The sequence below is a fragment of the Stegodyphus dumicola genome, chromosome 3 (assembly GCF_044657685.1).
Source record: "Stegodyphus dumicola isolate Sdum_Otavi_A_Nest chromosome 3, ASM4465768v1".
Taxonomy (NCBI): Eukaryota; Metazoa; Arthropoda; class Arachnida; order Araneae; family Eresidae; genus Stegodyphus; species Stegodyphus dumicola.
In genome coordinates, this window is record NC_140770.1 from 171152032 (window position 1) to 171166447 (window position 14416).

A 14416-nucleotide genomic window follows, 5' to 3' on the forward strand; every position below is an offset into this window, starting at 1 on the left:
ATTTATAAATGTTCAAACTGACTTTAATGGTGCATAGCTAAATTATATCCAGAACTTGTCATGCAAACATTTAGTTATATAGAATCTAATTGTATAACTATGTAAGAATAATGTAAAACATTATTAAATAACAAGTCAGTTATATTACTATAAAAATGACAGAGATCACTGCAAATACTTAAGAATGTACCAATTTCATTTAGAATTTCCCAAATTTTGCAAAGAAAAATATCTTACCCCTTTTCCTAAAAATCGCATTATTGGAATAACATTTTCATTTGCCATACTTTGGATGATTCTCGGAGTTGCATATAATGCCCCTAAACATGCTGACATAGCTGATATATAAAGGCCAGCAAGTAAAAGAACACCTATAGCAGATACCTATGTAAATAAAATTAGAATATATAATAATGTTCAGTTCAGTAAATGATAATGGTTGTATTAATATAAGCTTTATTAAATAGAATGTTATAGAGTTTAGGTAACTAATATATAGCTGAAATAATGATGCTAGAAATTAAAAATTTTTCATGTTTCCAGAGACATTTTTGCTTTATTCTTGACCGAGTAGGAAAATATCATAACTCAGCCAAAACTTTGCTTTTATCAGCCTGGTGATGATATTTACAAATTTATCTTATTCCAGTAAGAAATCAGGTAAGTTTTAATTGATATGCTAAAGTAAGGTAATGAAAGACTAATGTAAAAAAAATAATATAAATTTTATGAATGTTTTACTACTAGCATTACTTTCCTATCAATGAAAGAAGAAGTTCCCAATAAAATTTCTGTAATTCAAATTAATTTCAAATGTTAATTCCCAAATGAAGAATATGCATCTCGAGAGATATTTTACATTAGTTTCCGCTTCTCAACAGATTTTTAGAAACTCCACATGTTCTTGGTGAACTTGTCTGCACCATAGTTAATTTGGTGTTATTATGCACCAAATTAACGATGGTGCAGAAGTGTCTGAAGCCTCTTTTTTTTATTTGGGTGAATCTTTTGGAAAATTCCTTTATTTCATGATCTTCTTTATTTGAAGTCCAACAAAGATACCTGCTTATATTTTTAATGTCAACAATTTAAAGAAATCCTGAAAGCAGTTCACCTTTTACAGGAAGCTTTGAAGAACTGCTTAATTAAACCCAATTTGAAGTGCAGAGGTGGGATCAACAGTTTCTTGGGATCTAGTAGCTAGGAAATCTTATGAATAGTTTAACAACCAATTAAAAATGTATCTCTTTTGATGTTTTCCAAGCCCCCCTTAATCTACATTTATCATCTTCCAAAATGAGAGCCTAGTTCTTAAAGTGCACAGAATAGGATAAAATCTGAGATAAATCCTTGCTTCCATAGCATGGAAAAGCTACCATTGAGAAAGAGGTAATTTATTCATATAAAACCGATTTTTTTTCATCTAACATAACAAATCATAAGACAGCAGAAGCAAATCTTATTTTGGCATGAAGATATGCTGCAAAAATTTGAGGACTCCCTCTGAACAAAGATGTGCTCACTTTCACTACCAAGATTCCACTGCTTAAGCCCAGATGTTAAAATCTAAGTTCTGGCTTTAATGAATCCACAGATCTGACACAAAGCGATTGAAATCTATTTGACTGATGAACAAGTATTGCTTATAAATTGAAATTTTAGAAACATATTCAGGATCAAGAACCTCTTTTTCATTGGTTGCCTTGTTATACTCTTTTCACATTCCTCTTTCTCTAGCAGAGAGATTATGTACAATTTTGAGAAATGTAGCACTAAGGCAATGAACAAAGGAATGCTAAAGGCTACTTTAAATGAACTAAATTAGTCAGATGATCAACTAATTAACACAATAAATCACTCCATAGCAATAATTATTATTCCTTCCTTTCACCTGAAAATCATAAGATCCCTGCATTGCTAAAACAGAGAAAAACTGCACAAAAAGAATTTACAGAAATCAACTTATTAACAGAAAAGCAAACAGTATACAGGAAATGAATATGTTTTATTCTTTCCTACTTGAAAACAATAATTTGATGTCTAAAAATAAAAACCATGCAGCATATTGCAATTAAAACTTTTTGGAATTAATTCATAAAATAAGATGAATAAATTATAATTAATATATCACAACTCGGAATTTTGAAAATGGGATTCCTGTTTTTATTTCCTGCTTGATATTGTCAACACTGGCATCAAAAGAAATATTCTAAAATAGTACAGCTTAATAGAAGCTGTATGTTTAATAAATAAAATTAATCCATGCAATGCAATAAGTATCTTATGCATAAAGAAAATAATTAAACTTTTAAGAAAATAATTAAACTTAAACTTTTTAAATTTTGGAAATTTATTTAATACAAAATTACATTACTTATTGCACAAATCATATTTAACAAATATGCTCTTATATGCTTCTAAAAGTTTTTTTTTAAAATGTACTAAACATAAGCAAAATAACTGAAAACATTTTGAAATAAGTAAATGATCTTAAGCAAAAACTATTTCAAAAGTCTCAGATCAGAATGCACATTAATAACTTTTATAATATATTTGTAAATTGGAGACTCTGGAAAGAAATAAAAACTCAAACAACTTGACTTTTATTTTAAGAAAAGAGAGAGAGAGGGAGAAGAAAGAAAACTTTCGGAATTAAACATAAATAAAATACGATGAACATTATTTTTACATTTAAAGAGTTGCTTATTTAATTTTGCATGTTGTATATATAATATTATTTCTCTTAAAAATTAAATAATACATATGCAAGTTAATCAACAAAATATCTATCTTAATAAACCACAGAAAAAAGTTTACCTTAGCAGCTATCATATAATCTGTTTGTAGAGCCCAACGTTGACAAGTAGCTCCCAAACCAACAACAAAAAGCATATAAATAAAAAAGCTGAAAAGAAATGTGATAAGTATATTTATACATTCTATATAAGAACATTTCTCAAGGGGAGGGGGGCAAACTCACAAAGGAAAAATATATGCTATACATCAAAAATCAAATTCTAAGATAAAAGATTAAAAAAAAACTAATAATTATATCACGAGTCAATTTTAAGGAAAAGTTAATCCAAAAACTTAAAAAGAAAAGCTAAAATTAAAATGAAACAAATTTCTAATATTAATGGCAACTGTTTTTTTTTTCCCCCGAACGAAACACAAAGGTTTCAAAGGCAGATGATCTCTAACAATATTTGAATAAAATATTACTGTTTTCAATCAAATATTGCTAAAGATATTGTGATTTCATCATCACAAGTTATCTTTTTGCTTCTGGGTAATGCATCATGCAAACTTGAAATTCTCCAATATCATAATCATAGCAACAGGATCCTTTTACTGTATTCTACAATTTGGCATAGATTAAGAAGTCTAAATATCACTTCAACAAAAATTTTGCCTGTTTAACATTGAAGACAGCAGATGAGTTGGAAGTTAAAAATATATATATATGCATATTTTTTGACAAAGACTTTTCAAATATTACTGAAATGATATCATTACAGTTAATGTCATACAAACTTGGACGAAAAGCTTTATTCCTAAATTATTTTGAATTCTCAGTATATTAAGGATTCTAGATTAAATGCAAATAAAGCTAACAGCATAAGTTTTAAGAGTGTGGAAATCTTTTTTTTTTTTTTGAAAATGTAATGGAACACAACTGCAGTTTGGCTAAGATTTTAATAATAATTCTAAAAATACAACAACAGTAAGGCTGATAAGCTCATACTACTGCGATAATATGCTTAAAGGTAACAAGCCTCTGCCATGGAATTCACAGATTCTAGTTATCCAAAGTAAGCAAATCTTTAATTTTTAAACTCATCAGAAACATCTAAATATGCTTGTGCTTATATCGATGAATAACACACCTATTAATGCTGTTAAGAATGCATCTATGTTTTTTAATAAATGCCTGTGTACTTGTAACTAATTATTTTATTAGATAAATGATATTATTATTTCTTTTACTTAGGTGATTATACGCTCAGCTAACATACTGACATTAATTAAGACACAATAACACGCCGAATAAATACTAATTCAGAAGTCAAACAACAAAAATCAGCGTTAATTTACAAAATTTTCACAGGACTAGTTTCGATGGTTTTACCGAACCATCATCTTCAGCTGCAAAACCGCAAATGAACAAGATAGGAAATAATGTTTAGATAAGATAAGAAAGCCTGGACAAGAATAAGCAAGTGGTGCCATCTGTTGGCGAAACCAGAACTAAAACATAATTTCTCTAAAAGCTGAAGGCAAATTTGGATTGGAATTAGGATCGTTAACTAGAACAGAAAGATTTTTATGAATGTGAAATGCCTCTAGAAAATCCAGTTCTCCAATGGAAGATGTTTTTTGAATAATTTTGGCAGCAGAAAAATTGAAAGTGTGATTTTCGGACCAACAATGTTGAGCAACAGAAGACTTCTGTGTTTCCTTTTTTCTAACATATGCCTCATGTTCTTTGACGCGAAATTTTAAGGCTCTCTTAGTTTGGCCAATGTAAATTAAACCGCACTGGCAAGGAATCCTATAAATACCCCAGGAATTCATATCCGGAATGGGGTCCTTGAGTATAGAAGTTGGAATTTTATTGATGGGAGAATAAACAACCTGAAAATTAAACTTCTGCAAAATATGTGCAACTTTATAGCTAATTGATGGAAAGAAGGGAATGACAACAGAATTTTTATAATCTCCTAAAATAAGAGTGTGGCTTTTAGTGTGTTGAGATGAGAATTTTTTAACTGCTTGATTAATAATGTTGGGTGAAAAGCCCCTGTCAATAGCTATTGCTTTTAAATAATTTAGTTCTTCATCAAGGGCTAGTTTGGAGGAGCAAAGTTGAAGAGCACGGAAAACATAGGAATAAAATGAAGCTAACTTTTGTTTAGTCGGATGACATGATTTAAAGTGTGGTGGAAGGCAAACCGATGAAGGTTTACGGTAAACTGTAGTACTGAAGTTGGATGTGTTATGTGTGACCAGAATGTCGAGAAACGGAAGAGAATTGCAAGTCTCAAGTTCAAAAGTGAACTGAATAGCAGGATCAATAGAATTCATTGTTGAAAGAACTCTATTTAAATCATCTTTATTACCTTCAAACAGGGTAAAAGTATCGTCTACGTAGCGGAACCATGCCGGGAAGTTTAAAGTTTCAAATAATTTTGATTCATAATAATGCATGTAGATATCAGCCAGGATGGGACTGAGGGGGCTTCCCATGGCTAATCCTTCAGTTTGCTTGTAATATTTATTTTGGAAAACAAAATGTGTTTGTTTCAAACAGAGTTGAGTGAGAGAAATTAGCTCATCAATTTCGATGCAAGAGAGATGAAATTCGTGAAATCTGGTTTCTAGACATCTTAATGCACCCTCCACTGGGACATTGGTGAATAATGATTTTACATCAAAAGAAACCATGAGTAAATTACGAGGAGAAATGTTTTTAACCTTTTTTACAAACTCTATTGAATTTTTTATGGTGTAAATGTTATTGTCTAATAGAGTGGAAAATCTAGAAACTAAATATTTAGCTAATGGATATGAGGCAGTACCTAAATTTGATACAATAGGGCGGAAAGGAATACCACTTTTATGAATTTTGGGAAGAGCATATAATCTGGCACAATTCGCAACAGATGGGATAAGCGAATGTTTTAAGTTGCTTGAAATGATTTGCGAAAATTTGATCGCAGTTTTTATTTTGGATAAGTCCGAAGGTGAAGGATCTTTAGGGATCGGATTATATGGTCCTTCGTTTAAGAGTTTAGTGACACCATCGATGTAAGTGTTCTTATCCATGACGACTATCTGGCCACCTTTGTCGGCCTTTGAAATGACAATATCCGGGTTAGAATGAATCTCGCGCATTGTAGCTCTTTTTTTCTTTCAAACATTTTGTTTTCTATTCATTTCAGTGAGGGATTTTTCTGCTATTTTGTGTGTACTTTATTATTGCTCAGTTAATTTAGTTTGATTTTCTGCATTGTTTATCATGCCTTCATCCGTTAATCGTTTCACTAAATTACGCCTGAAACGGCAAAAATTCCTGAATCATCTTGACTTTTTACTTAAATGCAAATGTAAAAAATTGATCCCCAATTTTATTCAAATCAAATCTAATCAAAAACCTTCGAGTCGCGTTTCCAGAATTCTGTTAAATTGCAAACTTGCCTTACTTCGGTCCGTGATAAGGGATACACGTCAACAATTGTCCAAAATTGAACATGAACTCTATAAGCTTCATCTGGAACTCGCTAAAACATATCCAAAATTCACTGCCCTTGAACAAAAGTCTTGGTCTAGAACGGAGAATGCAGTTAACCGTCATAAAAACACCCTTGCAGTTAAATTCGAAAAACTTCTTTTACAGTCTTCCAGTCCAAGTAGTTCAAAAATTCTTCCCATTGTAAACATCAAGCCAATAGTTAATATTTCTAATGTTAGTCTTTCAGAAGAACAAGAGAGAATTCTAAAATATAATTTTAACTTCTCACAAACCTGTAAACCCTCGATTCCAATGATTTTGGCTCCTATCGAAAAAGCTTTCAAGTTCAGTAAAGTTTCAGATTCACAGAAAGAAATGATTAGGCATCTTATCGCTCATAATGTGAAATTCAATAATAAACCTTTGAAACCAAATCTAACTGCGAGAGAAAGAGCTACAATGCGCGAGATTCATTCTAACACGGATATTGTCATTTCAAAGGCCGACAAAGGTGGCCAGATAGTCGTCATGGATAAGAACACTTACATCGATGGTGTCACTAAACAATAAACGAAGGACCATATAATCCGATCCCTAAAGATCCTTCACCTTCGGACTTATCCAAAATAAAAACTGCGATCAAATCTTCGCAAATCATTTCAAGCAACTTAAAACATTCGCTTATCCCATCTGTTGCGAATGGTGCCAGATTATATGCTCTTCCCAAAATTCATAAAAGTGGTATTCCTTTCCGCCCTATTGTATCAAATTTAGGTACTGCCTCGTATCCATTAGCTAAATATTTAGTTTCTAGATTTTCCACTCTATTAGACAATAACATTTACACCATAAAAAATTCAATAGAGTTTGTAAAAAAAGGTTAAAAACATTTCTCCTCGTAATTTACTCATGGTTTCTTTTGATGTAAAATCATTATTCACCAATGTCCCAGTGGAGGGTGCATTAAGATGTCTAGAAACCAGATTTCACGAATTTCATCTCTCTTGCATCGAAATTGATGAGCTAATTTCTCTCACTCAACTCTGTTTGAAACAAACACATTTTGTTTTCCAAAATAAATATTACAAGCAAACTGAAGGATTAGCCATGGGAAGCCCCCTCAGTCCCATCCTGGCTGATATCTACATGCATTATTATGAATCAAAATTATTTGAAACTTTAAACTTCCCGGCATGGTTCCGCTACGTAGACGATACTTTTACCCTGTTTGAAGGTAATAAAGATGATTTAAATAGAGTTCTTTCAACAATGAATTCTATTGATCCTGCTATTCAGTTCACTTTTGAACTTGAGACTTGCAATTCTCTTCCGTTTCTCGACATTCTGGTCACACATAACACATCCAACTTCAGTACTACAGTTTACCGTAAACCTTCATCGGTTTGCCTTCCACCACACTTTAAATCATGTCATCCGACTAAACAAAAGTTAGCTTCATTTTATTCCTATGTTTTCCGTGCTCTTCAAGTTTGCTCCTCCAAACTAGCCCTTGATGAAGAACTAAATTATTTAAAAGCAATAGCTATTGACAGGGGCTTTTCACCCAACATTATTAATCAAGCAGTTAAAAAATTCTCATCTCAACACACTAAAAGCCACACTCTTATTTTAGGAGATTATAAAAATTCTGTTGTCATTCCCTTTTTTCCATCAATTAGCTATAAAGTTGCACATATTTTGCAGAAATTTAACTTTCGGGTTGTTTACTCTCCCATCAATAAAACTCCAACTTCTATACTCAAGGACCCCATTCCGGATATGAATTCCTGGGGTATTTATAGGATTCCTTGCCAGTGCGGTTTAACTTACATTGGCCAAACTAAGAGAGCCTTAAAATTTCGCGTCAAAGAACATGAGGCATATGTTAGAAAAAAGGAAACACAGAAGTCTTCTGTTGCTCAACATTGTTGGTCCGAAAATCACACTTTCAATTTTTCTGCTGCCAAAATTATTCAAAAAACATCTTCCATTGGAGAACTGGATTTTCTAGAGGCATTTCACATTCATAAAAATCTTTCTGTTCTAGTTAACGATCCTAATTCCAATCCAAATTTGCCTTCGGCTTTTAGAGAAATTATGTTTTAGTTCTGGTTTCGCCAACAGATGGCGCCACTTGCTTATTCTTGTCCAGGCTTTCTTATCTTATCTAAACATTATTTCCTATCTTGTTCATTTGCGGTTTTGCAGCTGAAGATGATGGTTCGGTAAAACCATCGAAACTAGTCCTGTGAAAATTTTGTAAATTAACGCTGATTTTTGTTGTTTGACTTCTGAATTAATACTGACATTAGTTAAAAAGAGCAAATTATGATACAGCTTTGTACTTATGATACAGCTTATAATCATTTATATCAGCTAAACTGCATGGAAAAAATCAAATGATAAGCAAATATATTAATTTAGCTTTGTGTAGTTCAATAAACCTTGCAAAACACACATCTGCCTTTTACGGGGAAGATATAAAAAATAAAGTGTGATAATGTTTACTTATGGAATAAAAATTTACCTAGTGCCAACAGATGCGAGAGTGCCCACAGGAATATCTCTGGATGGATTATGTAGATCTCCACTCATATTTATGCCAGCTAATATACCAGTCATAGCTGGGAAAAATACACCAAAGACTGTAAACCAATTTTCATTATTTGTATAAGCAGAACCTGTATTATTTTGCAGATTTGTCAAGTCATATCCAATAACACCATGGGCTAAAGGGAAAAAATATTCTTCTTCTTAGAAACTTATTTAGAAAGAAATAATAGATCTATACATTAGAAATATTTTATTCAAAAGCAGACCCATTTTCTTAATCAAATATATTGCATTTATAATTCCATATATCTGCTTTTACTTTAAAATGAGAAGGATACATGTTCTTTAAAGTTACTGTAATCTAGTTTTTCTTAAAAAATACTTAACATAAATGTACTCAGGTTTCATAATTAAGAAGTTTTTAATGAACAGATAAAAAATCATTATTTTTCTTCTTGCAAGCAGATGAGACAAAGCCCGACTTGTACTAATTAAAATACCACTTCCTAAACACTACATATACGATGCCATTCTAATTCTTCAGCATCCATATGAGCAAATCAGAACATTAATATAAGTACCTTCAAAACAGAAGCACAACCAGCATTGAAATAGGAATGATCTAAACCAGGGTTTCTTAAATTTTTTGGGGTGAGAACCCCATAATATTTATGAATATTTTGTGGGACCCCATACGCATTGTGCAAATCCGACACATGCATGAGTGAAAAAACTGTAATGTAATATATTATTGCAGCTTTAGGTCATTAATTTTAATTTTTAAAGTAAAATGAATATTTCTGTTAAAAAAATGCTTCAAAACATTTTCGCTTTTTCTTTTTCTTACTGTATAGTCTTATCTTTATCTATTTTCAGATATATTATGTAAAAACACTTGGCAATTGTAAAATTATATAATTTAAAGAAATATCAAAATTGCTAAAATTTTTGGCAATCCCTTACTGCAGGTCCTGCAACCCCATTTGGGGTCATGACTCCAGTTTAAGAAACTCTGATCTCAACCTAACTTTATCACAGGGTAGTATTATAGCCAAGGTTTTTTACATGAGGAATGAAAACTTTCCTCACTTTGCTGCCACTGCTTGATTGTACCATCTTTAAATGAGGGTGGTAACTATGCCACGGTTGCCACATATTCTTGGAGGTCACCTTGTTGAAGTGACCTTACGTCTCAAGCCAAAATCAGTGTGGTCTAGAAACTGCAAATTGTACCAAAAGGCAAAAGTGCCTACAGAGCCATTATATAATATGTTTTTTGAGCATGAGCATTGGATGGTTATTAGCTTGCATCAAAGTTAATGAATAATACGGACTGATTATTTTATTCAAAGGCATTCATGACACACATAACTTTTCAAGTTGATTTTGTATTTGGGCATTAACTGATATGGTTTGTTTACTTTGGTGAGTGACAACATTTGGCTTTCTTTGGTGACATTAATAATCTTTGGTTATCAATCTTAAAAAATGCAAACTGAACAACATTCTTTTTTTTTTTAAAGTCCAAACGGGCAATTTGCCCAGAAGAACTATTAATTTCATTTTGGCATTTTTCGTTGATTCACTATGAATGTCGGTTTACTTTTCAAATTGTTGCCACCAAATATTAGAGCCCTGTATTACATTTAAAGAAATTAAATAATGAAGAAGCTGCATTAATGTATGTATGTTCCTCTCATTGTGATAAAACAATGGTACCTAGAGCCACCAAATTCTAAATACCGTACGTTTCCACCTGAATATGGGTATCTGGAAACCCATATTTGGAATTTGTTTTATTATCTATTTCATATTTTGTAAAACCTTAACAAATTTTTGATTAACAAACTCAATGATTTAAGAGCGAGCAATGGCAAAACTGTAAGGGAAAAATAATATTTTTATCTCCAGCGTGCAAGACAGTGTACTGGAAATTCTAAGATATGCTCATTTTAAAATTATTTTGCGATATTGCTGTTGAACTGAATTTTATGGTTTAAGTACGAAGAACATGATATTTAATAAATAAAGGTAACACACAAAACGTTAAAAAACATCCCTTTGGGCGTAATGTAAAGTCTAAAAGCTTTCAGAATTTCTTTTTAGCCCGAAGGGCATTAGCCCAGAAGAGGACTATTAATTTCATTTTGACATTTTGTATTGATTCGCTATAAATGTCGGTTCACTTTTCAGATTGCCACCAAATATTATCGCCATGTGTTATATTTAAAGAAATTAAATAATGAAGAATCTGCATAAATGTATTTATGTTTCTCGCACTGTGATAAAACAACGGTATCTAGAGCCACCAAATTTGGAATAACAGAATCTTCCACGGAATAGGAGCATCTGGAAGCTCTAATTTGAAATTTGTTTTATTACCAATTTCATAATTTGTAACACTTCAACAAATTTTTGATTAACAAACTCGATTTCAAAGCAAGCAATGGCAACCCTGTATGGAAGAAAAAGCATTTTTATCTCCATCGTACGAGACTGTGTATCAGAAATTCTAAAGATATGCTCATTTTAAAATTATTTTGCGATATTTTTGTTGAACTGAATTTTATGGCTTGAGTGCAAAGACATGATATTTAATAAATAAACATAACACACAAAAGGCCAAAGGTTAAAAACAGTCCCTTTGGGCATAATGTAAAATCTGAAAGCTTTCAGAATTTTTTATTATATAGTTTATTTATTTATTCATTTTTTGCTATCTCCATTTCAAATACAAATACCTGAATTAGATAAATATTCTAATCTAGTTTCAGTTTCCTGTTCCTTCCTTACATCAACAGAAAATAAATTGCATCGCTTTTATATATGTCACATATTTCCTTTTTAACTAATGTCCAAAATACATTCTTATAGTTTATCTATATTTATCAATGCAGCACTTCTATTAAATGTCATTGTAATTGATGTACAACTTCATCTATTGATAAAAAACTACATTTTCAGACTGCATGCCCATCTTGAAACAATCGGATGGCTTCGTTTTTATTACTGGATAACATTCCAATGATTCATAACTATACATGAAAGACCACAAAAATTAAGTGCAATTATGTATGATTTGTAATATTATGCTATAAAGCACTAGAATAAAAATCGAGTAGTCTAAACTAAGATTAGAAAATATATATCAATATTAGTTCAAACATGGTATTGAGTAATGTATATGAAGAAATAAATAAGCCTAAATATATTGTAATATCAATGAACATTTTTAATGACAGAGATTATCTTAAACATAGTTGCATACAGCAGAGAAAAAAAGGGCGAAGAAGTAAGAATGGTATACATATACATACATACGTAATAAACAGTTACATCATCATTCATCACCGCGCGGATAAACGCGAACGGCGCATGCGTCAGGAGAAGCTCTCTTAAGCTAAACGTCGTATTATAATTTATGATACAACAATCCCCCTTTCGACGTTTGCGGCTGAAAAAAAATAAACATTAATCATTTACAGTTATTCCAATTAATTTACAGCACTTAGAATGTTTCGAAGCAGTCAATGTTTTTGTCAGTACATCTGCAGGCATTTTCTCTGTTGGCACATATTTAACGTCTATTTCATTTCTTTCATAAATTTCACGAATGAAATGATGTCTAATATCTATGTGTTTAGTGCGTGAGTGATAAACAGCATTTTTCATAAGCTTTTGTGCACCTTGATTATCACAATATATAATGGTTGGATAATCAGCAGTAAAATTTAATTCTTTAAGAAAACGACGTAAATAAACTGCTTCTTTGGCACTTTCTGAAAGACTGATGTACTCTGCTTCAGTACTTGATAATGCAACAGTTTGTTGCTTTCGTGATTCCCATGTTATCGAATTTCCAGCTAGCTTGAATAGGTAACCTGTATACGATTTTCTAGTATTAACATCTGACGCCCAGTCGGCATCGGTATATCCAATAAGTGCTTTTCCAGTCTTTCGAAATTTTACACAATAATTTTTAGTTCCTTTTAAGTATCGAAGAACGCGCTTTGCAGCCAACCAGTGTAGTTTTCCAGGATTGTTATTAAATTGGCTCAGGTGACTGACGGCATATGTAATATCCGGCCTAGTAAACACAGAAAGATACATAAGCGAACCAATTAGACGGCGATAAGGTGCGTTGTTCATTTCTTCCTTTTCGGTTTCAGAAGGACACATTTCTTTACTTAACTTTACACTAGGATCTAAAGGAGTTGCTACTGGTTTTGCATCTTGCATATTAAACCTTCGTAGAATATTATCAACATATTTCTGCTGAGATAAACTAATAGAATTATTATTTACATCTTGATTAAATTCTATTCCAAGACAATAATGAAGTTTGCCTAAATCTTTAACATGAAATTCTTTAGAAAGATAACCTTTAAATTCAGCATATAAATCACAGCTATTTGTTGCTATTATTAAGTCATCAACATATAAAATTAGAATTAACTCACCTTGAGATGTTTTCATCCTGTATACACACTTATCTGATTGTAATGGTTGTAATCCAAAGTTTTTGAGTTTTTTGTCTAATTTTTCATACCACTGTCTTCCACTTTGTTTCAAACCATAAAGAGACTTTTGCAAAGCATAAACATAATCAGGATTATTTTGGTCTTCAAAACCTTTAGCTTGTTCCATGAAAATTTCTTCTTTTAAATCTCCGTTAACATAAGCCATAACAAAATCTAGTTGATATAACATAAGGTCTTGTTCAGCACTGTATGCAATCACAGTTCTTATAGAGCTTGCTCTGGCTACTGGAGCAAAGGTTTCATTAAAATCAATTCCAGGTTCCTGTGCAAATCCTCTAGCAACCAATCGAGCTTTTCTCTTTTGAACTGTTCCATCTGCATTATATTTCGTTCTAAGAACCCAGCGACATCCTATTACCTTTTTGTTGTGTGGTCGCTTTACTAATTTCCATGCACCATTTTTAACAAGTGCTTCATACTCAATTTGCATAGCCTTATGCCATTCCTCAGCATAACTTCCATTTAATGCTTCTTCTAATGTCGGATTTGTATCTTCTTCAGCAATTTGTGCTTCTTCCTTTTCTATGTTTATATTGTGGTACTCCTTTTTTGGTCTTCCTGGCTTCCCAGTCTTGACTTTCTTTGGACGACCTGGCCCCCTTTTAATCTGCATTTCAGGTAGTGCTTCGGAATCAGAATCTTCATTATCAGATGATTCAACAGATGTTTCTGCCATATTTGAGGGGTCTTCTGTTATTTCATCAGCCGATATTTGCTTTACATTCAGAGGTTCTTCCTTCTTTTTATCAGGAATATTTTCGAGAAATAAAACTTCTAAATCTTTATCATAATTAGTACAGTTTTCAAATTCATCAATGAATCTAACATCTCGGCTTATAACGATTTTTCTGGAATTTTTATTCCACAGCCTGTATGCTTTCGATTCATTTGAGTACCCTACAAATATATGTTCTTTTGAACGAGGATCGAATTTCCCTTTAGACCTTTTATTAAGTACAAAAGATTTCTGTCCGAATACTTTGAAGTGAGATACAGTTGGCTTGATGCCAAAAAATAATTCATAAGGTGTTTTGTTTACTCCCAGGCTTCGATTCGGGCAACGATTACGAATATAAACAGCACAGTTCAA

The 14416-nt window shown here is 31.9% G+C and overlaps 1 protein-coding gene across 1 annotated transcript in view; it reads right to left on the bottom strand.

The window, feature by feature from the left end:
* Positions 1-14416, bottom strand: part of LOC118184133 (solute carrier family 12 member 8) — a 119541-nt gene that overhangs the window by 60759 nt on the left and 44366 nt on the right. The window contains exons 7-9 of the mRNA XM_085813613.1: positions 8760-8961; positions 2818-2905; positions 238-384 (exon numbers count right to left, since the gene is read on the bottom strand). Of these exons, the coding sequence (XP_085669739.1) occupies positions 238-384; positions 2818-2905; positions 8760-8961 (437 nt within the window). The remainder of the gene's footprint in view (positions 1-237; positions 385-2817; positions 2906-8759; positions 8962-14416) is intronic.